The 26,229-nt window shown below is 42.1% G+C and overlaps 1 protein-coding gene across 3 annotated transcripts in view; it reads right to left on the bottom strand.

Moving 5' to 3' along the window:
* Window positions 1-352: 352 nt before the first annotated feature.
* Window positions 353-26,229, bottom strand: part of PIG-A (phosphatidylinositol glycan anchor biosynthesis class A) — a 57,249-nt gene continuing 31,372 nt past the window's right edge. For 2 of the 3 annotated variants that reach the window (XM_076203045.1, XM_076203043.1), the window contains 10 exons: window positions 25,216-25,372; window positions 24,885-25,064; window positions 24,402-24,520; window positions 21,145-21,260; window positions 19,516-19,607; window positions 18,780-18,982; window positions 8,282-8,367; window positions 7,430-7,616; window positions 4,509-4,608; window positions 353-735 (listed from right to left, as the gene is read on the bottom strand). In XM_076203045.1, coding sequence (XP_076059160.1) covers window positions 520-735; window positions 4,509-4,608; window positions 7,430-7,616; window positions 8,282-8,367; window positions 18,780-18,982; window positions 19,516-19,607; window positions 21,145-21,260; window positions 24,402-24,520; window positions 24,885-25,064; window positions 25,216-25,371 — 1,455 coding nt within the window. In that variant the 5' untranslated portion in view covers window position 25,372 and the 3' untranslated portion in view covers window positions 353-519. The remainder of the gene's footprint in view (window positions 736-4,508; window positions 4,609-7,429; window positions 7,617-8,281; window positions 8,368-18,779; window positions 18,983-19,515; window positions 19,608-21,144; window positions 21,261-24,401; window positions 24,521-24,884; window positions 25,065-25,215; window positions 25,373-26,229) is intronic. The other variant, XM_076203044.1, reaches the window with a different exon arrangement.

Here is a 26,229-nt window from a genome sequence, read left to right as displayed (position 1 = left end):
AAATCCAGTTGGTGGCACAAGATCTTCCTTGTCTAAAGCCTAATTATCTTGGATTCAGTACCTTATTTTCTTCCAGATGTTTAATCCATCTACTTTTGATAACATTTTCACATATCTTAGCTATTGTGCTTGTAAAGGAGACCAATCTATAGTTTGTTGGGTCTTCCTTTAAATATTGGTACAATATATATGTATGTGTGTGTAATGCATGAATTTTACTACTTCCCTTTCATCTCTGTTCCTTGTGGATCAAGGATCATCCCCATTCCCTGCACACTGCCTGAGTCTGACGCAATACAATAAGACAGCACAGCATCACTTTCACACTGATTAGGTTAAAAAATACTACCAATGAAATATAAGAATATCTATTTTCTTTACAGGCCTCATACATGCAACTCTTTGATAAATGCCTGTCAGAACTTTCTATTGTCTTGACCTTGCCTCCCTGCAATTCAGAAAATGTTTCTTAAAAACACTCTTCCAAATGATTCATTCTGAAAATGAGTACTGTAATTTCTACTCCTTTACATAATTTTTCTTTCTGGACCGAAGATAAACCCTCTTCTTATTCTCTCCATCCATATGATCCTCTAACCCCAAACACTCTCTTGCAGAACATCTGAACGGGGATTTTTTCACAAGACCATTTTTTTCTATGTGCATCAGTTCTGCCTCTGCAATTGTTGTCGGATGGATCGGCAGCGATGGAAAGTTGGGAGCCATGTCCATCTGCTGAAATTCATAAAATCCATTAATAGTCAAGGGACATCTGAGTTGTGTTCAGAGATTATCATACATCACCAGGTGGGTGGGTACTAGCATAAGCAATACCACTATTATTACCAGTAGCAGTACTACTGCCAATATTAGCAGTAACAACTGGTACTGGCATTGGTACCAGTATGGGTATTGGTGCCAGCACTGGTATCATTACCAGTATCAACAGAGGTACTGATATTGGTATCAACACCAGTATTGGTACCGATACCATTACCGGTATTGGTATCGGTGCCATTACTGGTATCAGTACAGATGTAGGTATTGGTACAATTATCAAAACTGGTGTCAATAACCTGTACAGGTATCTGTAAATTTACTGGCATCAGTATCTATACTGGTATCAGTTCTGGAACAGATACCAGTACCAATACCCATATCGATACAGGTTTTGGTACTGCCAGTACCGATATCAGGACTGATACCAGTACGTGTACTACTACTAGTATCATTGTTAGTAATAGTACTAGTACCACCAGTAATAATACTAATAGTAGTTGTAGTACTATTTGAGCTACTAATACTTATATTAGTACTAGTTCTATTGATAATACTAGTATTTCCATCCACCACCCTTTCCCCTCCTGCATAATTCTGCATGAGTGGGACAAAGAGGGGGTCGCTGATTAAATGAAGTGGCCTTGCTGTGGATGTGCTGTTTATTGCTGCATTGCTTCTGACCCAGGGCAATGGGAGAGATGCAGGGATGACCCATTATCCAGGAGGAGCCAAGATGAGAAGGGGGAAGGGTCATGAATGGGTGGGGATGAAATGGGTGGGAGTGGAATTATACTTTTTGACTACTTCCCTTGTACAGAGGAAAAGCCCTTGATATATGTACTAATAATAGACCTTCAGTATTAGCAATGCTATTAGTACTTCTATTAGTAGTTCTGCCATTAGTGTTACTACTTTTTCTTTTGGTCATGCTACCACTACTACTAGCAGTGGTAGTACAAACATACATATACCAAGGCTTTTTCCCCCTTACTAGGGAGGTAGCCAAAAAGGAAAAGGCATAAAATCATTCCTACCCATTCCATCCCCGAAAACACTCCACACCCCTCCACCCTCCCTCCCATCTTAGCACCTCCTAGATGATGGGTCATCCCTGCACCCTGTCCACTGCCCTGGGTCAGAAGCAGTGTCGCAAGACACAGCACATCCACAGCAAAGCCACTTCATTAAATCGGCGACCCCCCTCTCCGTCCCCCCATATAAAGGAGAGGACTAAGAGAAATCCCTTCGGGCTGCGTCAAAATTTTGCTCACACACACTACCTCACCCCCCATCCCCCTGTCCATTCCACAACATGTTCCATATACAACCATTCTCCATTCACCCCTGTCTTCTGTCCTCTCCCGTCCTTCCTCAACAGACATTCCCCTCTTCCCCAAAGCCCCCTTCACCCCATCCATCCATCTCATCCTAGGACGTCCCCTCATGTTCACTCCCTCCACACCTCCTTTACTAGTCTTTCTTCACTCATTCTTTCCATGTGTCCAAACCATCCTAATACTCTTTCATCAACTCTATCTCCCAACTCCCTTTCCACCCTTGTTCTCCTCCTCACCTCCTCATTTCTCACTCTATCTAGCCTAGTAACCCCCATCATACTTCTCAGACACTTCATCTCAAACACATTCAAGCTCCATGTTTCTGCTCCATACAGTCCTGTTGCCACAATCACTCCTTCATACAGTCTCCTCTTCGCATCCATTCCCACCTTCACTCCACCTTTTCCTGCCACATTTGCACCCAAGTATCTAAAACTATCCACTTCCTCCAGTTGCTCTCCTTTAATGCTCACTTCCAGATTACTGCCACTTTCACCCCTTGTACATCTCATCACCTTACTTTTACCCACATTTATCTTCAGCTTTCTTCTATCACACACTCTCCCAAACTGTCACCAACTTCCTCAATCCCTCCTCCGATCCTGCCACAAGCGCAGTGTCGTCCGCAAACAACAGCTGGCTCACCTCCCACTTTTCTCCACTTTCTTTAACCATCTCCAATCCCTGACCCACTACCCTTCCATGTATAAGTTGAACAGCCAGGGTGACATAAAGCATCCTTGACGAAGTCACACCTTTACCTCAAACCACTCACTCTCTCCATTTTTAATCCTGACACAAGCTCTACTACTCTCATAAAAACTCTTGACAGCTCCCAGAAGCTTTCCTCATATCCCGTATATCTGCAAAACCTCCCACAGTGCCTTTCTGTCTACCCTGTCGTAAGCCTTTTCCAGATCCATAAAGGCCCAAAAAACATCCTTCCCCTTTCCTATAGCTTTCTCACATATCTGTCTTACCACAAAAATCTGATCTACACAACCTCTACCTGTCCTAAATCCACACTGTTCCTCACCAATTATTCCCTCTGTTTTTCTCCTAATCCTCTCAATCAAGATCTTCCCATAAGCCTTCCCAACTACACTTAACAAGCTAATCCCTCGGAAACTACTACATTCACACTTGTCCCCCTTTCCCTTGTAAAGTGGAACTATACAAGCACTCCTCCAGTCCTCTGGCACTCTACCTTCTCTCCAGCAACCATTAAATAACCTCACCAACCAGTCCACCATCACTGTACCTCCTTTTTTAAGACATTCTGCATGGCATCCATCCAGACCAGGTGCCTTACCTGCTGCCTTCACTTCATCCTTCCTTATTTCTCCTCCATTTTCTTAGCATTTCCCACTGCAGCTATCTTTCCCTCCCTATCCTCCTTCACATTTAGCAACTCCCTAAAACATTCTGCCCATCTTCCCCTTACTGCCTTCTCCTCCATAATCATCTCTCCATCTGCACCTTTTACCTTTTCTTCTCTACTTGATTCGCCTCCTCTTCCTCTCTCAATTCCTTTCCAAAACATCTTTTTATTACTTTCAACCTCTTACCCCACTTTACATCTGCTCTCCTCTTTCCCTCCTCTACCTTTTTCTTTACTTCTTTTCTTTTCTTTGTACATCTCATATGACTCCCTCGTCCTATTTTGTAACCAATCTGTGTAGTAGTAGTACTAATAATTTAATATCTTAGTCCTGCTAGTATTAACCCTACTTTTAATACTAACAGTTGAATTGGTAGTACTCCAAGTAGTTGAAGTTGTGGAATTGTTACTACCTACCACTACTAGCAGTAGCAGTACTGCTATTTTTAGTGCTGATGACAGTAGTTGTAGTACTACTACTGCTGTTAGTAGTAGTATTGGTACCACTACCACAATCCCAATGGGTTGACAATCTCTTGACTGGACCCAAGATCTCTGTATCAACTTCTTTTGTATATAGGACCCGAGTCCCACTACCAGCCATTGTGGACATCAAGTTTCCAATCAGCAACAGTTATCACCATAACCAAAACCCTAGTAGTAGCAACTTATTTTTTCCCCCTTTTGAATACAGTAAGTCCTCATTATACAGTACATATGCATTCCTGAAATCATTACCGTATACCGAACCCATTATAACATGTAATAATAGGATATGGCAAAAGTACCTTCTCCTTCCTCTTTCCTCTTCAAAATATCTAGCGGATACCGTATCTGTGAATTTTTCTTACCGTAAATAGAATCGAGGGTAGTAATTACCAAATACTGTAACTGTGAATTTACCAGATAAAGAATTACCTTATAAGAAGGACTCACTGTACCATCTAATGATCTTATTCAATTGAGAAAAATATGCTACTCCTTAAAAAAAATGAGGTTTCTGAACTTACCTCAACAGGGTGAAGCCAGTCACAAACACGAAGAATGATGACCTGTAGTGTAAGGAGCAGCATCATGAAAACTCCAGCCACAGGACCACACTTTATGTACCTGTGAAATGGACATGCTAATCAATCCCAACCCTGAGCATCTGGATGCAGTTACCCCCCACGCTCCTACAAATCCAGAGTGTTTGAAACTTTGCCAGTTATCACATATAATTTTGTCAAAATCTTAAGGTACAAAATATCAGTATATGATTGAAAGTCAAAATGTAATTCATATAGATAATGTAAATATATGCCTATGTGGCCAATTTGAAGTATCTTGATATCGCCCATGAAGAGCTAAGATGATAGGGGGAAAGGGTGGTGGATGGGAGCAGAATGGGTGGGAATAGTATGTGCCTTTGACTTGACTACCTTCCTTATAAAGGAAAAAAAAGCTCTTGGTATATAGACAGAGATCTTGATATATCCTTTTACCATGAACCACATATATATAATATCTTTAATTTTGCCCTCACCCCCCCCCAGACGCACACACAAATGTGAACACCCTTGCCAATACTGGATTATCAGTATATAAATACTTGAATCTTATGCATGTTTTTTTTTCCCTTAATATAACCACGAATACTAACACTAATTTAAAGTTTGGCTCTAAAGACCAATACTGAATGTGATGCTAAATTACACACAAAAAATAAATTCATGAATCAATGGTGCCAAGACAGGGGGGTTGGACTATGAAAATCATGGCTGGATGGGGTGAATGAAGCCATAAAAGCTCATGGTAATAACATCAAACAAATAAAGATGTGCATGACAGACACAGTGAATTGAAGAATGCAAATCCTATCAATAAATCTCCTAGAAAAACAGATTTTTCTACAACTATCACTGGAATGTCTAAGTGCTCAATTCTATATAAAATAACGTCTAACTCAGCTTTACCTAATGTTTTTAACTGACTTCCTGTTACTCCTTGCAATGTGTCCAAACCATCCTAATACTCTTTCATCAACCCTCTCTATCTAGCCTAGTAACCCCTATCATACTTCTCAGACATTTCATCTCAAATACATTCAAACTCCTTCTCTCTTCCTCTCTTATGTTCCATGGTTCTGTCCCGTACAGTGCTGTCGGCACAATCACTCTTTCATATAACTTCCTCTTAGCATCCATTCCCAGATGTCTATTTCTCATTACACTTTTTAATCCACCGTGGCAATTACTCGCTTCTCTCAATCTACATTCATCCTCCACCCCCACTCCTCCCTTTCCTACCACATTCACACTCAAGTACCTAAAACTATCCACTTCCTCCAGTCTCTTACCCTTAATGCTCACTTCCAGCCTGCTGTCACTCACTCCCCTTGTACATCTCATCACCTTATTTTTGCCCACATCTATCTTCAGCTTCCTTCTTTCACACACCTTCTCAAACTCTGTCACTAACTTCCTCAGTCCCTCCTCTGATCCTGCTACAAGCACAGTGTCGTCAGCAAACAACAACTGGCTTATTTCCCACTTTTCTCCATTTTCTTTAACCATCTCCAACCCCTGCCCCACTACCCCATCCATGTATAGATTGAGCAGCCAGGGCGACATAACACATCCCTGATGAAGTCCCACCTTTACCTCAAACCATTCACTCTCTCCATTTCTAATCCTAACACAAGCTCTACTACTCTCGTAAAAACTCTTTAATTTTATATTTAAGGTCCTCCCCAAAGGGCATGATCTTACAATCATGAACCAATTGAATTTTCTCCACACTTTCTCTGATCAGATTTGTTGTTACAAGTCTATATGCAATATTGTTTACTTAAGCAATCTCAAATCTCTGCATATCTCAGGTTACACAGTCAGCAAAACATGATAACACGTCAGCAATAGATACAGACCTCTGGTCTCTGCTTATCAACTTAATGCAGAGAGCAAACTTATGCAACCCCTTGTCTATAAATTGTGTTGTTTACAAAATCCCAATCCATAAAAATATAACACTTGCCATCTACCTGTTTCTATCAACTTATATACCAGCCTTTTACATTCCCACTTGGGTCGTAAAAGGCAGCTAAAACAGTACAGAGTGATGGAACTAAGCATCCTACTCTCTGTAACCCAAATGGGTGCATTCCTATGAGAAGTCAAGGCATAAGAGGGTCTAGGAGTTTCCCAACCAGAACCCTAAGGTTTGGGTCTTTTAATGTGCATGGGTGTAGTACAGATGAGAGTAAAAGGGAAAAGATAGGCTGCATGTTTGTGAGAGGGAAGACGGATATGTTGGCATTAAGTGAAACTAAGTTGAAAGAGAGGGGTGAGTTTGAGTTTGGGAGTGTAGAAGGAAGGGTGCCTGGAGTGAGGAGAGGATGAAGGAGGGGAGGGGTGGCTCCACTAGTGAGATAGGTAAGCATGTGGTGTAGTGGAAGGAGGTTTCTTCAAGGTTAATGTGGATGAAAGTGAAACTGGGGAGATATGGGTCTCTGTAATTGTACATAGGCCTGGTAGTAAGAAGAGTGTAAAGGAAAGGGAGGTTTTTGGATGGATTTGAATGAGCACTTAAAGAATTTTGGGAGAAATGTCAATGTAGTGGTATTGGGAGATCTCAATGCCAGAGTAGGGGATGAACCAATAAAAGGAGAGGTTGGGAAGTTTGGAGTGTCAAGTAAAAATCATGGTGGAGAGTTAATGGTGGAGATGTGTTCAGAGTTGATGATAGCTAACACAGTGTTTAGGAAAAAGGTCAAGTACACATGGGAGAGGGTGGTTGATGGAAAGGTGTTGATAAGACTTATTAACCGAGTTGTGGCATCCAGGAAAAGAGTAGGAAGAGTTTTGGATGTCCATGTTCTTAGGCATGAGAGTGGGGGAATATCAAATCAGATCATTTGGATACAAGATAAACAAAATAAATATTTTTAAACCTTCTAAGTCTCTGAACCAGACAAACATCATTTGGCTCCCTGCTGACTCGATTGTACACAACTTCTGTCCTCTGTGCAACATCTGGCCATGTGTACAAATCCTTCATGTCTGCGTACATCTCCCAGGGATCTATGGCTATACCTTGCAGGTGATTTTCTATTGCTCGCTCTAATGCTGCAGTTAAACCTATAGAAAAAACATAATTCTAAATGTTGGCCTAACATGGGATATTTATAACTTACAGTAATATCTGGCAAGATAATTTTGGCATACAGAAAAGTTGAATGAAAAAAAGCATGCAAAAAAAGTGTGGAAAGTTGATATGAATGGAGGGAACTTGAGAGGAAGGCCAAGAATGACACAGTATTTCCATAGCAAAGCCCAACAGCTGAAGTTGGTTTACCTCCACTGTTCCATTACATTGTGATCCTCCCCTTCATCCACTCTGGAAAAAATCCTTTTGGGTTACATCAATTTCTCATCCATCCACAACCATTCTCCAGTCACATCTATGTCTTGCTCTCTCCCTTCCCTACTCAACAGACCCCTTGTATCCAAGGCCCCATTCATCTGTCCCAGTCATGATCTTCCCCTAAAGTTCACATCATCAATCTCTAATTCCCATATGCTTTTAGCCAGTCAAATCTATCTCTTACTTTCTCCCTTCTCTATTCAACAGACCACTCATACCCAAGGCCCCATTCACCCCATCCATCCATCCATCCAAGACTTGATCTTCCCTTAAAGTTCACTCCATCCACCTCTACATTCCACACACTTTTTGCTAAATTTTCTTCGCTTGTTTTGTCCACATGCAAGTAAATGGGGAAAAAAGGAAAAGAAATACGCACTCTGTACGTTTGGTTCTGCAAGCTGGATGAGTTTATCTGGAAGAACTTCTGGGATTCCACCAACCCTTGTGCTCACCACCTGCAAGCTAAGAGGAATACAAAATACATATCCATGCCATCAGAAGTGTTCATAGTTCATGCTAGGTGGCCCTACTTTCACTCAACGTGTTGGGACTGCCATGTCAAGCTGCAGTCACTGTGAAAAGTGGATTCAAACCCAGGTCTGTTTCATGCAAAATAAGATCACAACCAATATACTAGTGACATGATTCAATATTTGTGAAAATCTGAAATTCCACTCATTTTGTTTAGCTGATAACTACTTGCATTTCTGCAATGTGTTTCTGTATTTATTCTAGAAGGATTAATCTCAAATACAACTATGAAAACTCACCAGACCACTACCCTTTCCTTTCTGTACATAAGCTTTTCATGCATGGACCATAAACTTTAATTTCTTTTGTCCCCAGGAGCATCTGTGACTGAAATCTCCTTAATGATTTGGTTTAACATCACAAACTCCCCTATTATGTGGCTAGGATTGCATCTTACCAAGGACTTTGTAGCATGGAATCTAAAGAACCATATCTTTGACAGATAATTCTATTCACCTTTGTGATGTATCCTCAGAACCTGGGAATTCAGTCTATCTCAATTCAACCCCTTCTGCACCAAGGGACACTTTTTTCATTCCAGCTATTACTAGGTGATATTACAACAAGAGGATTTACATCTACAGTACGTTTCTGAGCTGGCACCTAACTATAAAACAGCTAACAGATACATACATACTCACCAAAAGATCCTTTTCCCTTTATCAGGAAGATGGCAGTGTCAAAGCCCACCCCACCTCTATCTAGTGCCCATTCATCACCCCTCCCATCTCAGCAAGGATAAAGGGTCATCCCAGTCCCTTGCCCCAACACCTGGAGCTGGCTTACACCCCCACCACTTTATATGGGGATCCACCTTTTCCTCCATTCAAAAATCTTGCAGAGCAGACAAGAACCTTTAGCATACATTTCTTCATTTACAACCAATTTCCATTTACTTCTATGTTTTTGCACCCTCTGTTCTTTGCTCAACAAATTCCTCTCACATCCAGCCTCCCTTTCACCCTGTCTATCCACCTCATTCTCACTCTCAGATTTGCTCAATCCACTTATATCTTCTGCACTCCTTTTTGCAGGTTTTTCCTCACTTATTCTTTCTATATGCCTAAACACCAGCCTTTGATCTACCCTATCCATAATCATATCATTCACTCCTCCATCAACAAAATGAAAGACAATACACTGCTGCATGCCAGACCCCCTGATATCCATCCCTCTGAATCCTCTCTCCCACAAAAGAACTGAGTCCATCTGGCCAGACTACAGTGCAGCCACCATCCATCCCTTCTAAGCTACCAGAAAAGGCTAGATGACCACATCCCACATAACTGTCCAGGATGCAACACTTCACCCCATACTACACAACACGTTAAGTAAGGCTGCATTGTACAAAATCACACATGCCAATGACACAATATACACTATAAAACATTTGTGGGAAAACCCCTTTCCACCCATGGAAACAGGTCTGCTTGGCCAGACAGTCTAGGGAACAACAATACCTCTTCTATCCTCACTCTAACCATCCTGATATCACCTACCATATTTCTCAAACACTTCATCACAAACAAGTTTATGCTCTTCTTTTCTGCCTCTCTCAAATTCCCAATATCCATCCCATATAGTGGCATGGGTACAATCAGTCTCTAATAGTAACTTCTGCTTTACTTCATTCCCCCTAACAATTGCCTCTTTTACTCTATAATTCACTTTCATCTCCACCCCTTTATTCACTGACAGATGCAATCCCAAATATTCAAATCTTTCTGCTTCACCCACCTTTCACCTTTTAAATCCACATCCAATCCACTGCCCTTACTTTCACATTTCTCCTCTCACACACCCTCTCAAATTCCACAACCAAATGTTTCAGTAGCCTTAGACTCAGCCACAAGTACAGTGTCGTGCACAAACAACAATTGGTTCACCTCCCACTTCCCTCTTTCCTCACACAAAAAACTCCAAATCTCTGGCTACCATTTTCATGTTGACCCTATTCTAAGACACATTGAACAATCATAGAAGCTTAACACAACCTTGGCACAGTCCCACATTCACCTCAAACCTTTCTATTCCCTACCCTCACACCAGCTTTACTATCTATATACCAAAATCTTTTTGCGTCAAGTTATAGACACATACCTACTCCCACCCGTCATCCAGGAGGTGCCAAGATAAGAGGGAGGGAGGAGGATGGAGGGGAGTGGAATATATAGGAAATGGAATGGGAGGGAGTGGTTTCTATGCCTTTTCTTTTTGGCTACCCCCCGTGTAAGGGGGAAAAAGCCTTTGGTATATGTATGTACCTACTCGCACCCATTTCACTTCCATCCACCACCCTTTTCCCCCTCTCATCTTAGCTCCTCATGGATGACAGATCATCCCTGTATCTCACCCACTGCCCTGGGTCAGAAGCAATGTAACAAGACAGGGTACATCCACAAAAAGGCCATTTCACTTAATTGGCGACCCCCCCCTCTCCATCCCCTCATGCAGAAAAAGAGAAGACGAGGAGAAATTCCTTTGAGCTACATCAAAATATTATTCACACATAAGCATCCCCTATCCACCATCCCTCAACCCTCCTTTCCTTGCATAACAGTATCATCTATACACAATCACTCTCCACTCATCCCCATCTCTTGTCTTCTCCCTTCCTTGCTCATGCAAAAACTTTTGACCACCCTTTACAGACTTCTCCTTATCCCATACATCCACAACACCTCCACAATGTCTGTCAGCCCTGTCATATACTTACTCCATATCTATTAGTGCAAAAGACATCTTTACCCCAAAACTACTATTACTAATCTTTGAATCAAGAAACATTACTCATAACTTCTGGGAAGGACTAGAAATATGGTATTGCGCAGAGTGAAGAGATAGGTAAACATGTGGTGGAGTGGAAGGAGGTTTCTTCAAGGTGAAACTGGAAAAGGAGATATGGGTCTCTGTAAGTGCACATGGGCCTGGTAGTAAGAAGAGTGTTGAGGAAAGGGAGGCTTTTTGGGTAGATTTAAATGACTGCACACATGATTTAGAAAGAAATGTCAAGGTAGTGGTATTGGGAGATCTCAATGCTAGAGTAGATGAACCAACAGACAGAATGATTAGGAAGTGTGGTGGTCCATGAAAAAATTATAGTGAAGAGATGAAGGAGATGTGTTTCGAGAGTTGATGATAGCAAATACAGTGTTTGGGAAGAAAATAAAATATAAGTACAGATGGGAGAGGGTGGTGGATGCAAGGGTGGTAAATATGGTTTTAATGAACTATATAGTGGTAACCAGGAGATGATTAAGGAGAGTTTTGGATGTACATGTTCTAAAGGGAGAGAGTGGGGAAATATCAAATCATTTTTTGGTGGAAGGTAAGTTAAGAGTGGAGGATAGATGAGAAAGATGAAAAGGACAGAAGGTAGAGAGGTCCTTAGAATAAACTGGTTAAATGAGAAAGAAAGGGAGTACAAGAAGTAGCTGAGAGAAGAGTGGAGGAAGTGAAGGATAGAGTAGAACTAGGAGTGGAGGAGGAATGGGGATGGTTCAAGGAGGGAGTCGCAAGGTGTGCAAACATGGTGTGTGAAACAAGGAGGACAGGTGGAAATAGAAGGAAGGGTAGTGAGTGGTGGGATGATGAAGCAAAGAAGGTTGTAGAAAAGAGGAAGCAAGCATTCACATATTGGTTACAAAATAGGAGAAGAGTTACAAAAAAAAGAGAAGAGAAGTAAATCAAAGATATACGAGGCAAAGTGATGTGAAATGGGGTAAGAGTATGACAGAAAAAACTTTAAGTAATAAAAAGATATTTTGGAAGGAAATTAAGAGAGGAAGAGGAGGTGAATCACGTAGAGAAAAAAGGTAAAAGGTGCAGACGGAGAGATGATAATGGAAAAGACAGCAGAAAGAAGATGAACACAGTATTTCAAGGAGTTGTTAAATGTGAAGGCGAATAGAGGGAAAGGTTGTTGTAGTGGGAAGCACTAAGAAAATGACAGTGATGAATGAGGAAAATGGAGGATAAATAAAGAAAGATGAGGTAAAAGGAGTTATTAAAATCATGAGAGCAGGTAAGGCACCTGAGTTGGATGGGTTCCATGCGGAGTGTCTATAAAGAGGAGGTACAGTGGTAGTGGACTGGCTGGTGAAGTTGTTTAATGTTTGTCTAAAAGAAGGAAGAGTACTGGAGGACTGACTGTATAGTTCTGCTTTACAAGGGAAAAATGGACAAATGCGAGTGTAGTAGTTTCAGAGGGATCGGTTTATTGAGTGTAGTTGGGAAGGCTTATGGGAGGGTTTTGATTGAGAGGATTAGGAGAGGAACAGAGGGAGTAATTGGAGAGGAAAAGTGTGGGTTTAGGACAAATACAGTCTGTGTGGATCAGATATTTGTGGTAAAGCAGATATGTGAGAAAGCTTTAGGAATAGGTAAAGATGTTTTTTGGGCCCCTATGGATTTGGAAAAGGCTTATGACAGGGTAGACAGGAAGGCACTGAGGTATTGCAGATATATGGGATAGGTGGAAAGCTGTTTAGAGCAGTCAAGAGTTTTTACGAGTAGTACAGCCTGTGTTAGAATTAGAAATTGAGAGAGTGAGTGGTTTGAGGTAAAGGTGGGACTTCACCAGCGGTGTGTTATGTCGCCTTGGCTGTTTGATTTATACATGGACGGAGTGGTGCAAGAGATAAATACAAAGGTAATGGTCCAGGGACTGGAGATGGTTAAAGAAAATGGAGGAAAATGGGAGATAAGCCAGTTGTCGTTTGCTGATGACACTGCACTTGTAGCAGGATCAGAGGAGGGATTAAGCAAATTAGTGACGGAGTTTGGGAAGGTGTGCAAAAGAAGGAAGTTGAAGATAAATGTAGGTAAAAGTGAGGTGAGATGTACAAGGGGAAAGGATGGCAGCAAATTTTAAGTGAGTATTAAGGGAGAGAGACTGGAGGAAGTACATACATGCATACATATACCAAGGCTTTTTCCCCCTTACAAGGGAGGTAGCCAAAAAGGAAAAGGCATAAAATCACTCCCACCCATTCCATCCCTGAATACACTCCACACCCCTCCACCCTCCCTCTCATCTTAGCACCTCCTGGATGATGGGTCATCCCTGCACCTTGTCCACTGCCCTGGGTCAGAGGCAGTGTCACAAGACACAGCACATCCACAGCAAGGCCGCTTCATTAAATCGGTGATCCCCACTCTCCGTCCCCTCATGCATAAAGGAGAAGACGGGGAGAAATCCCTTCGGGCTGCGTCAAAATTTGCTCACACATACTACCTCACCCCCCATCCCCCTGCCCATTCCACCTCATGCATCACAACATCATCCATATACAACCATTCTCCATTCACCCCTGTCTTCTGTCCTCTCCCGTCCTTCCTCAACAGACATTCCCCTCTTCCCCAAAGCCCCCTTCACCCCATCCATCCACCTCATCCTAGGACGTCCCTTCATATTCACTCCCTCCACATCTGCCTTCCATACCTCTTTTACTAGTCTTTCTTCACTCATTCTTTCCATGTGTCCAAACCATCCTAATACTCTTTCATCAACCCTATCTCCCAACCCCCTTTCCACCCCTGTTCTCCTCCTCACCTCCTCATTTCTCACTCTATCCAGCCTAGTAACCCCCATCATACTTCTCAGACACCTCATCTCAAACACATTCAAACTCTTTCTCTAATCCTCTCTTATGTTCCATGTTTCTGCCCCATACAGTGCTGTCAGCACAATCACTCCATATAGTCTCCTCTTAGCATCCATTCCCAAATGTCTATTCCTCATTACACTTTTTAATCCACCAAGGCATTTACTCACTTCTCTCAATCTACATTCTACCAACACCTTCACTCTGCCTTTTCCTGCCACATTTGCACCCAGGTATCTAAAACTATCCACTTCCTCCAGTCGCTCTCCCTTAATGCTCACTTCCAGACTACTGCCACTTTCACCCTTTGTACATCTCATCACCTTACTTTTACATACATATATATACCAAGGCTTTTTCCCCCTTCCAAGGGAGGTAGCCAAAAAGGGAAAGGCACAAAAACACTCCCACCCATTTCATCCCTAAATACACTCCACACCCCTCCCACCCTTCCTCTCATCTGAGCACCTCCTGGATGACGGGTCATCCCTGCACCCTGCCCACCGCCCTGGGTCAGAAGCAGTGTCGCAGGACACAGCACATCCACAGCAAGGCCGCTTCATTTAATCGGCGACCCCCCCTCTCCGTCCCCCCTTGCATATAAGGAGAGGACGGGGAGAAATCCCTTCGGGCTGCGTCAAAACTCACTCACACACACTACCCCACCCCCCACCCCCCAGCCCATTTCTCCCCATGCAGTCACAACATCATCCATATACAACCATTCTCCACTCACCTCTGTCTTCCGTCCTCTCCCTTCCTTCCTCAACAGACATTCCCCTCTTCCCCAAAGCCCCCTTCACCCCATCCATCCACCTCATCCTAGGACGTCCCCTCATGTTCACTCCCCCACATCTGCCTTCCATACCTCTTTTACTAGTCTTTCTTCACTCATTCTTTCCATGTGTCCAAACCATCCTAATATTCTTTCATCAACCCTCTCTCCCAAATCCTTTTTCACCCCTGTTCTCCTCCTCATTTCTCACTCTATCTAGCCTAGTAACCCCCACCATACTTCTCAGACACCTCATCTCAAACACATTTAAACTCCTTCTCTCTTCTTCTCTTATGTTCCACGTTTCTGCCCCATACAGTGCTGTTGGCACAATCACTCCTTCATACAGTCTCCTCTTCGCATCCATTCCCAAATGTCTATTTCTCATTACACTCTTTAAACCACCAAGGCATTTACTCGCTTCTCTCAATCTACATTCTACCTCCACCTTCACTCCACCTTTTCCTGCTACACTTGCACCCAAGTATCTAAAACTATCCACTTCCTCCAGTCGCTCTCCCTTAATGTTCACTTCCAGTCTACTGCCACTTTCACCCCTTGTACATCTCATCACCTTACTTTTACCCACATTTATCTTTAGCTTTCTTCTATCACATACTCTCCCAAACTCTGCCACCAGCTTCCTCAATCCCTCCTCTGACCCTGCCACAAGCGCAGTGTCGTCCGCAAACAACAGCTGGCTCACCTCCCACTTTTCTCCATTTTCTTTAACCATCTCCAATCCCTGACTCACTACCCTAGCATTCACCTCTCGCACCACCCCATCCATGTATAAGTTGAACAGCCAGGGCGACATAACGCATCCTTGACGAAGTCCCACCTTTACTTCAAACCACTCACTCTCTCCATTTCCAATCCTAACACATGCTCTACTACTCACATAAAAACTCTTGACAGCTCCCAAAAGCTTTCCTCCTATCCCATAAATCTGCATAACCTCCCACAGTGCCTTTCTGTCTACCCTATCATAAGCCTTTTCCAGATCCATAAAAGCCCAAAAAACATCCTTCCCCTTTCCTATAGCTTTCTCACATATCTGTCTTACCACAAAGATCTGATCTACACAACCTCTACCCGTCCTAAAACCACACTGTTCCTCACCAATGACTCCTTCTGTTCCTCTCTTAATCCTCTCAATTAAGATTCTCCCATAAGCCTTCCCTACTACACTCAACAGGCTAATCCCTCTGAAATTACTACATTCACACTTGTCCCCTTTTCCCTTGTAAAGAGGAACTATACAGGCACTACTCCAGTCCTCCGGTACTCTACCCTCTCTCCAGCAAACATTAAATAATCTCACCAACCAGTCCACCATCACTGAACCTCCCTTTTTCAGACATTCTGCATGACATCCATCCAGACCAGGTGCCTTACCTGCTTTCATCATCTTTACAACTGCCTTCACCTCATCCTTCCTTATTTCTCCTCCATTCTCCTCACTCATCACTCTCATTTTCTTCGTATTTCCCACTGCAGCTATCTTTCCTTCCCTATCCTCCTTCACATTCAGCAACTCCCTAAAATATTCTGCCCATCTTCCCCTCACTGCCATCTCTTCCATTATCAACTCTCCATCTGTACCTTTTACCTTTTCTTCCCTACTTGATTCGCCTCCTCTTCCTCTCTTAATTTCTTTCCAAAACATCTTTTTATTACTTTCAAAATTTTCTGTCATACTCCTACCCCATTTCACATCTGCTCTCCTCTTTGCCTCCTTTACCTTTTGCTTTACTTCTCTTTTCTTTTCTTTGTACGTCTCATATGACTCCCCTGTCCTCTTTTGTAACCAATCTGTGAATGCTCGCTTCTTCTCTTCTACGACCTTCTTTGTTTCCTCATCCCACCATTCACTACCCTTTCTTCTATTTCCCCCTGTCCTTCTTGTTCCACACACCATCCTTGCACACTTTAAGACTCCCTCCTTGAACCATCCCCATTCCTCCTCCACACCTTACTTTTACCCACATTTATCTTCATCTTTCTTCTATCACACAATCTCCCAAACTCTGTCACCAACTTCCTCAATCCCTCCTCCAATCCTGCCACAAGCGCAGTATCGTCCACAAACAACAGCTGGCTCACCTCCCACTTTTCTCCATTTTCTGTAACCATCTCCAATTCCTGACCCACCACCCTTGCATTTACCTCTCGCACTATCCCATCCATGTATAAGTTGAACAGCCAGGGCGACATAACGCATCCTTGACAAAGTCACACCTTTACCTCGAACCATTCACTCTCTCCATTTTTAATCCTGACACAAGCTCTACTACTCTCGTAAAAACTCTTGACAGCTCCTAGAAGCTTTCCTCCTATCCCGTATATCCGCAAAACCTCCCACAGTGCCTTTCTGTCTACCCTGTCGTAAGCCTTTTCCAGGTCCATAAAGGCCCAAAAAACATCCTTCCCCTTTCCTATAGCTTTCTCACATATCTGTCTCACCACAAAAATCTGATCTACACAACCTCTACCTGTCCTAAATCCACACTGTTCCTCACCAATTACTCCCTCTGTTCCTCTCCTAATCCTCTCAATCAAGATCCTCCCATAAGCCTTCCCAACTACACTTAACAAGCTAATCCCTCTGAAACTACTACATTCACACTTGTCCCCTTTTCCCTTGTAAAGTGGAACTATACAGGCACTCCTCCAGTCCTCCGGCACTCTACCCTCTCTCTAGCAAACATTAAATAACCTCACCAGCCAGTCCACCATCACTGTACCTCCTTTTTTCAGACATTCTGCATGGCATCCATCCAGACCAGGTACCTTACTTGCTTTCATCATCTTAACAACTGCCTTCACTTCATCCTTCCTTATTTCTCCTCCATTTTCCTCACTCATCATGGTCATTTTCTTAGCATTTCCCACTGCAGCTATCTTTCCCTCCCTATCCTCCTTCACATTTAGCAACTCCCTAAAATATTCTGCCCATCTTCCCCTTACTGCCTTCTCAGTGGATAGCTTTAAATACTTGGGTGTAAATGTGGCAGGAAAGGGAGAAGTGGAGGTGGAGGTAGAATATAGAGTGAGAGAAGCAAGTAAATGCCTTGGGGGATTAAAAAGTGTAACGAGAAGTAGACACTTGAGAATGGATGCTAAGAGTGAGATTGTATGAAGGACTGATTGTGCCAAGAGCACTGTATGGGACAGAAACATGGAACATAAGAAAGGAAGAGTTTAAATGTATTTGAGATGAAATGCCTGAGGAATATGGTAGGAGTTACTAGGCTGGATAGAGTGAGGTGAGGAAAGGGGGAGGTGGAAAGGGAGTTGGGAGATAGGGTTGATGAAAGAGTATTGGGATGGTTTGGACACATGGAAATGAGTGAAGAAAGATTAGTAAAAGAGGTGTGGCAGGCAGAAGTGGAAAAAGTGAACATTAAGGGTGATCAAGCATGAGATGGATGGGGTAAAAGGGGCACTGGGAAAGAGGGGAATGTCTGCTGAGGAAGAAAGGGAGAAGACAGAAGATAGGGATGAGTGGTCGTATATGGATGATGATGTGATGCATGGAGATGGGGGGGGGAGTATGTGTGAACAATATTTTGACACAGCCCAAAAGGGATTTCTCCCTATCTTCTCTATTTCTGCATGAGGGGATGGAGGAGGGGTTTAGCCAATTAAATGAAGCGGCCTTGCTGTGGGTGTGCCGTGTCTTGCTACATTGCTTCTGACCCAGGGCAGTGGGCAAGATACAGGGATGACCCATCATCCAGGAGAAGCCAAGAAAACAGGGAGGGAAGGCTGATGCATGGGAGTGGAATATGTGGGGATGAAATGGGTGGGAGTGGATTTATGCCTTTGACTTTGGCTAACTCCCTTGTACGGGGGAAAAAGCCATTGGTATATGTATATATGTACATTGATGGATGTAAAACATTTACCATACCAAATTCTTATCATAATAAAAAAGAAAAAATCATCTAAACACTTACCCAGAACACACGGCTTCACATATTGCAATACAAAATGCTTCAGTCAATGATGTATTAAGAAATATGTGACCCTGGATGAAGACATCATGGACATCGGCATGTGGAACAGCTCCAAGTAGAGTGACCCGATCGTGACCAACCACATCACGTACTTCCTCCAACACACTCCTTTTCGGGCCATCGCCTCCAATTATAAAATTCACCTAGAATGGAAATCAGACTTTAAACAGAAGTGTCTGAAAGTTCTTTTAACATCTTTACCTGATGCCACCACAACTTTAGTCTTTGATATTAATTTTCTGTTTCCTCACCCATCAGACTCAACCAAATTCACTCATCAACCTCGTCAACCAACCCCATCTCTACTAACAGAACAATGTCGTCCACATATACTAAGCTACTTAACATCTATTATTACCTATTTCTCTCCACCCACACTCCCCTACTCATAACCACTGCATTCACCTTGCTCATCACTCCATACATATACAGATTAAAACAGCCATACATTCCCTGCCTAAAACCAACATTTACCTCAAAAAATGTTGCTCTTCTTTTCACTCTAACACAAGCTTCATACCCATCATAAAAGCTCTTGACTGCCTCTAATCTGATGGAAGAAAAAAGATCATGCCTGTAGGTAAGTAAAAGCAATGCAGTCCATGGATAAAAAAAAAATTATAAAAAGGGAAGTTACTTTCTCCCTATGCAATAATAATAATGCATGAAACCTCACCTGTGGGTATTTACCGCAAATATTGCGAATAATCTCAGGCTGGAGATCAACTCCTTTCCGGTACTGTAGACGGCTCATCACAACAATATTAACTGTGAATAAAGCAAGATTACTGGGTCAATCAAAATAAATAAAAATAACAGCTTGTAACACTTCATACAACCTGGGAAAAAAGGAATAATGATGACTAAGTTTGGACACATGGAAAGAATGAGTGAAGAAAGATTAGTAAAAGAAGTGTGGAAGGCAGAGGTGGAAGGAGTGAATATGAGGGGGCATCCTAGGATGAGATGGATAGATGGGGTGAAAGGGGCTTTACAAAAGAGAGGAATATCTGTAGAGGAAGGACGGGAGAGGATGGAAGATAGGGGTGAATGGAGAAGGGTTGTGTATAGATGAGGCTGTGATGCATGAGGGGGAGTGGGTGGGGGATGGGGGTTGAGGAAGTATGTATGAGAAAAATTTGACGCAGCCCAAAGGGATTTCTCCCCGTCTTCTCCTTTCCTGCATGAGGGGACGGAGAGGGGGGGTCGCCGAATTTATGAAGCGGCCTTGCTGTGGATATGCTGTGTCTTGCAACACTGCTTCTGACCCAGGGCAGTGGACAGGATGCAGGGATGACCCATCATCCAGGAGGTGCCAAGATAGGAGGGAGGGAGGAGGATGGAGGGGAGTGGAATATATGGGCAATGAAATGGGTGGGAGTGATTTCTATGCCTTTTTCTTTTTGGCTACCCCCCCATGTAAGGGGGAAAAAGCCTTTGGTATATGTATGGCATATGTATGTAAGTTTGCCAAAACTCTATACACAAATGTTCTCAATTGACTTATGACTGATGGTCATTAAGAACTATAATTTTGTTCTGAAGACCAACAAATTAAAAAATAACTTGTTTACATTTAATGACCAGTGCTGACATAACTAAAACAATATGGTTCCTAAAGAGAGTATGTGCATGGGAAATCAGGAACCTGAATAAGGTAGATCAAAGAGTATGGAGGTGGTTGTTGTTGTTGTCGTTCCCTAGACTGTCTGTCCGAGCAGTCCCGTCTCCCCAAGGAATGCCACAGCCGAAACTGGGTTTTCCCACAAATCCTTTATAGAGTGTATGTTGTGTTGTTTACGTGCATGATTGTGTATAATGCAGTCTTCCATTATGTGTTGTATGGTATGGGGTGAAGTGTTACATCCCTGCTATGGAGGTGGTTTGCACAAATGGTTAAAAATGAGGAAAGATTAGCAAAGAGAGTGTGGGAAGTAGAAGTGAATTTGAGAAGAAAACTAAGGAGTTGAATGGATGAAGTGAAGGGAGCTTCAGATGCATATGGAATGTCTTCCTCGAGTGATCTGTAGATCAATCCAATGATTGCTGTTGATCACCTTGGAGTGGTGTCTCCAACAAGAAACCAGAGGCAACAGACTGATTGACAGTTTGTATTAGTCAATCAATCAATCCACTGTACCAAAAATAGTCTTCACAATACTATTTCCCAATAATATCTACACACTTTAAAAAATGAGGTTTAAAGTTCATTTAAACCATATACACCAATACTGCTTCTTTGGAAAAAGAAAAGAAAAAAAATATATATATTTACTATTAAAACAAAGATCTTGCATTTCCTTACTCTTATCCTTTGGCCTACGAGTGGGGTCTGGCTTGAAAACGTCAGTGTCAAGTGCATTGGGAATGACTGATACATCCTCTGGTTTCACACTTGCCCTTAGTACAGTGTTCTCTTTCCTGCAATGTAAAAAATAAAATAAAATAAATTTAAAAAAAATGCAATGCTAAGTCAGGGTTACCATACAAGCAATGATTAGAATGTAAAAGAATTTGATCTTTACCAACACGAGAGAATTTCAAAAACTTTTGGAGGATTCATTCTCATTGGATTCGTTTCTTACCAACAATCAACAAATAGGAACCAATGACATGTGATGGTCCTGCAAAATGAACAACCAAGCTACCCATTTTCAAAACTTGTCAACTCCTTCCCTCACCTCCATCAGATAGTCCACCCCCAAAAGGCCAACACTCGGTTTTTGGACTGGAGCCAGGATCTCGAGCAATTTCAACTGTATTTCTTGGACTCTTTCACACATAGAGAACTGACAACCAGTAATTGCTCCCTTCCCTCTACCATTTTCAGTTTGTAACATAAAAACTCCTAGACCCTCTTATGCCTTTACTTTTTTTTAGCAATGTCCCCTGTGGGCTACAGGGAGAAGGATGCCTGGTCCCAATCCACATCCCGTTTTTCTCACTTCTTACGATTTTTCTCACCTCTGACCCAGGGCAGTGGACAAGATGCAGGGATGACCCATCATCCAGGAGGTGCCAAAATAAGAGGGAGGGTGGAGGGTGAAGGGGAGTGGAGTGTTTTTGGGATGGAATGGGTGGGAATGGTTATTGTACCTTTTTCTTTTAGGCTACCTCCCTTGTAAGGGGGAAAAAGCCTTTGGTATATGTATGTATGTGATATAAAAACAGTTCCACACTTATACACCACAGACAACAGTTCATAATTTCTTCCCTAAGATTTGGGGTATGTTCCAAGAGCTGTCGCCAACCAATGTGGGACTGAATTGTCCACTTAGTGAAACTCAAGGTAAAATCCAATTAACCCCTTCCATATGACGCCTATGAGTATATAAGGATGCCGGCGTTGGCCCCTTGATTTTATTTACTTTATAGTTGTAGCTGAGTGACTCCTATATTCTGTGAATTGGCTTGATCATATTTTCTGTGGTTATTAATATTCAGGGTGAAAGAGAACAATTAATACAGCTGTAACTTTATATTTTATATTGCAAGTTTTGTGATGCACAATCGCAAGAATTTCACTCATATTGAAGAGGTTAATCAATTGGTACACAGTATTGTACTGAAGACCTAAAACCAACGACAGGTTCCTGCTGATGGTAGTCCTGTAAGATAGATGGCAGAGAATCATCATCTCTCTGCTACCTATTTTCAAAACCTGTCAACCCCCACACCTCTATCTCAAGGTGGAGCCACAAAGGGTTGGCACTTGGTCTCTGGATCCAGCCCAAGATCTCTATCAATTTCACATGGCTGACATACAGTTACATGAGTTTAGTTTTTGTAGTGATGGGGGGACTGGCTGGTGAGATTATTTAATGTTTGTTTAAGTGAGGATAGAGTGCCAGAGAACTGTACAGTTCCACTTTACAAGGGAAAAGGGGACAAGTGTGAGTGTAGTAGTTTCAGAGGGATCAGTTTGTTAAGTGTAGTTGGGAAGGCTTATGTGAGGGTTTTGACTGAGAGGGGATAGGAACAGAGGGAGTAATTGGCAAGGAACAGTGTGGGTTTGGGACAGGTAGGTGTTGCATGGATCAGATTTTTTGTGGTAAGACAGATATGTGAGAAAGCTTTAGGAAAAGATAAGGATTTCTTTTGGGCGTTTATGGATTTGGAAAAGGTTTATGATCAGGTAGACAGGAAGGCACTGTGGGAGGTATTGCAGATATGTGGGATAGGAAGAAAGACATTAAGAGCTGTCAGGAGTTTTTACAAGAGTAGTACAGCTTGTATTAGAATAAAAAATGGAGAGTGAGTGGTTTGAAGTAAAGGTGGGACTTCATCAGGGATGTCTTATATTGCCCTGGCTGCTCAATTTATACATGGATGGGATGGTTGCGAGAGGTGAATGCAAGGGTAGTGGGTCAGGGGTTGGAGATTGTTAAAGAAAATAGAGAAAACTGGGAGATATGCCAGTTGTTGTTTGCTGATGACACTGCAATTGTAGCAGGATCACAGGAGGGATTGAAGAAGTTAGTGACAGAGTTTGGGAAGGTGTGTGAAAGAAGAAAGTTGAAGATAAATGTGGGTAAAAGTAAGGTGATGAGATGTACAAGGGGAGAAAGTGGCAGCAGACTGGAAGTGAGTATTAGGTGAGAGAGACTGGAGGAAGTGGATAGTTTTAGATACTTAGGTGCAAATGTGTCAGGAAAGGGAGGAGTGGAGGTGGAGGTAGAATGTAGATTGAGGGAAGAAAGTAAATGCCTTGGAGGATTAAAAAGTGTAATGAGAAATAGACATTCGGGAATGGATGCTAAGAGCGAGATTGTATGGAGTGATTGTGCTGACAGCACTGTACGAGAAGAGTTTGAACTTGTTTGAGATGAGGTGTCTGAGAAGTATGATAGGGGTTACTAGGCTGGATAGAGTGAGAAATGAGGAGGTGAGGAGGAGAATGGGAGTGGGAAGGGAGTTGGGAGATAGGGTTGATGAAAGAGTATTGGGATGGTTTGGATACATGGAAAAAATGAATGAAGAAAGATTAGTAAGGTGTGGAACACAGAGATAGAAGGAGTGAACATGAGGGGGCGACCAAGGATGAGATGGATGGATGGGGTAAAAAGGGCATTGGGAAAGAGGGGAATGTCTTTTGAGGAAGGACGGGAGAAGACAAGATGATGGATAGAGAATGGTTGTGTATGGATGATGCTGTGATGCATGAGGGGGAGTGGGTGGGGGTTGGAGGGTGAGAAAGTATGTGTGAAAAAATAATTTGACACACCCCAAAGAGACTTCTCATCTTCTTTTTTTCTGCACAATGGGACAGAGAGAGGGGGGTCGCCGATTTAATGAAGTGGCCTTGCTGTGGATGTACTGTGTCTTGCAACATTGCTTCTGACCCAGGGCAGTGGGTGAGATGCAGGGATGACCTGTCATCCAGGAGGAGCCAAGATAAGAGGGTGTGTGGGGGGGGGGGTGAATGGGAGTGGAGTATGTGGGAATGGAATGGGTGAGAGTGGAGTTTATGCTTTTGTTTTTTGGCTACCTCCCTTGTAAGGGGGAAAAGGCCTTAGATATATATATATATATATATGTACACAAGAGATCAAAGCAACTCACCCAACATATGATACACATATGCAGTGGTTGACATCAGCCAATGAAAGAGTCAGGAAGTTGTTTGTTACAATGGCAGACATATCGGCAAATCCAAACAAAGAATGATCTGTAAACACACTCTGTAAACAAAAGGCCAGATGATCAGTATAAGCAGAATTAAAGCTAGAATGGCAGTTTTCTAAAACTAGGATGTAACAAATTGTTGTTATGCAATTGAATAGGTGTTTCCATAGAGGCAACAAAAACAAAACAATATCTAAATAAATTCTTCTAACATTTTTTTTCCACTTTATGATGAATACCATAACAACTATTCAGTTAATCAGTAATAATTAAGAAACATATACAGTACAATACAAGACTACTATATGAACAAATTTTTAGCTTTACACCAAAGGGCAAATTACCCAACATTCAATGTTTTGTAATCAAAGAGGAACAATAGATCCATTACTCAAACTATCCCCTCGAGATTAAACTTACTTTAAGTCCTAAGGCTCGCGCTAAGTTCATTGATTCGTGGGCCATGGTGGAGAAGGCTGAATGTCCGTGCACAATGGTAACACCCTCCCTAATCATAATGTTACGTAATAAAGGAATAGATGTAATGAATGTCGGAAGTGCTGACTGATTGTAGAAGGGTAGGATTGGTAAATAGTATACCTGTAAAAGGGAGCATCAGTAAGTTTGACAGAGTGTATGATAAATCATAAATGAAAAGCTTAATAACTTAGGAATAAAAATCTAGTTTTGCACATAACTAGGTCTCAAATTATATAATCATGTATTTCATACATACAGCATAAAAGTCTACCTTAAGTCCACTAGCCATATAGCGAACTCCCCGACGACCCTCATAAACATGAGTTACTACAATAACTTTGTGGCCACGTCGTAAAAGACACTGAGACAACTGGTAAATGTGCTCCTCTACCCCTCCTACGCTTGGATAGAAGAAATCTGAAACCATACTAAAGAAGAGAATATGATTAAGTTCATAATCTCTAAAATCATAACTAATACAAAACAAGATTTATTGATTTCTTTCAACAACAAAAAACTGTTGGTTAGTCAATCTTCAGTGAAGGACAAACATTTGCTTCTCTTTTCTGTACTAAAAGTTATCAAACTAATAATGGTCATGACAAACTAAAAGGTAAACATGTAACGAGTATTGACTACATGTTTTATGCAGTCATTCTAGGGAGTTTGATAACATTCCTATAGGTAAGATCACTCAGCATTCCTTTATGACTGAAGACTAATTTTGGTTTAGAATGTGGTACAAAACTTCAAATCAATTAGCCTAGGGTAGCAGGTGCTTCACTCAACCAAAATATACTAGTGACTATTTTCACAACACATTACACAGAGCATGACACTATTTTCACCCAACTGGAGACTAATCTTGGTTTGGAATGTAGCGCAATAATAAGCCTAGCCTAAGGTAACGGGTGCTCCACTCAACCAAAATATGCTGTGGTGGCTATTTTCACAATACATTACCTATTGCATGACACTATTTTCACCATACAGCTATATATTTATCACCTCAAGTTTCACTCACTGGAAACACACAGTGGCTGGCTACAGTCCTCAAACCCTCCAGTACCCATTAGGGGTTGGTGGAAAGACAAGCAAGTTTTGATAGAAATAATACCAGAATTGTATGAACAAGATATTGATTTCTAACATCCTTGAGTGGTAAGCAAATTACCCTAGTGAACCTAACCTAACTACTTTGGTAAATGTTGAAAAATCCACAAAAAAAAATCATATTTTGTTTTTGAAAGATCTATTTTCTATATGAAATTTCACCTCAGTGCCA

The sequence above is a fragment of the Oratosquilla oratoria genome, chromosome 19, assembly GCF_046742065.1.
Source record: "Oratosquilla oratoria isolate Oo_2021 chromosome 19, ASM4674206v1, whole genome shotgun sequence".
NCBI lineage: Eukaryota > Metazoa > Arthropoda > Malacostraca > Stomatopoda > Squillidae > Oratosquilla > Oratosquilla oratoria.
The sequence above is the reverse complement of the archived record's forward strand: the minus strand, read 5'-3'. Positions and strand labels throughout refer to the sequence as shown.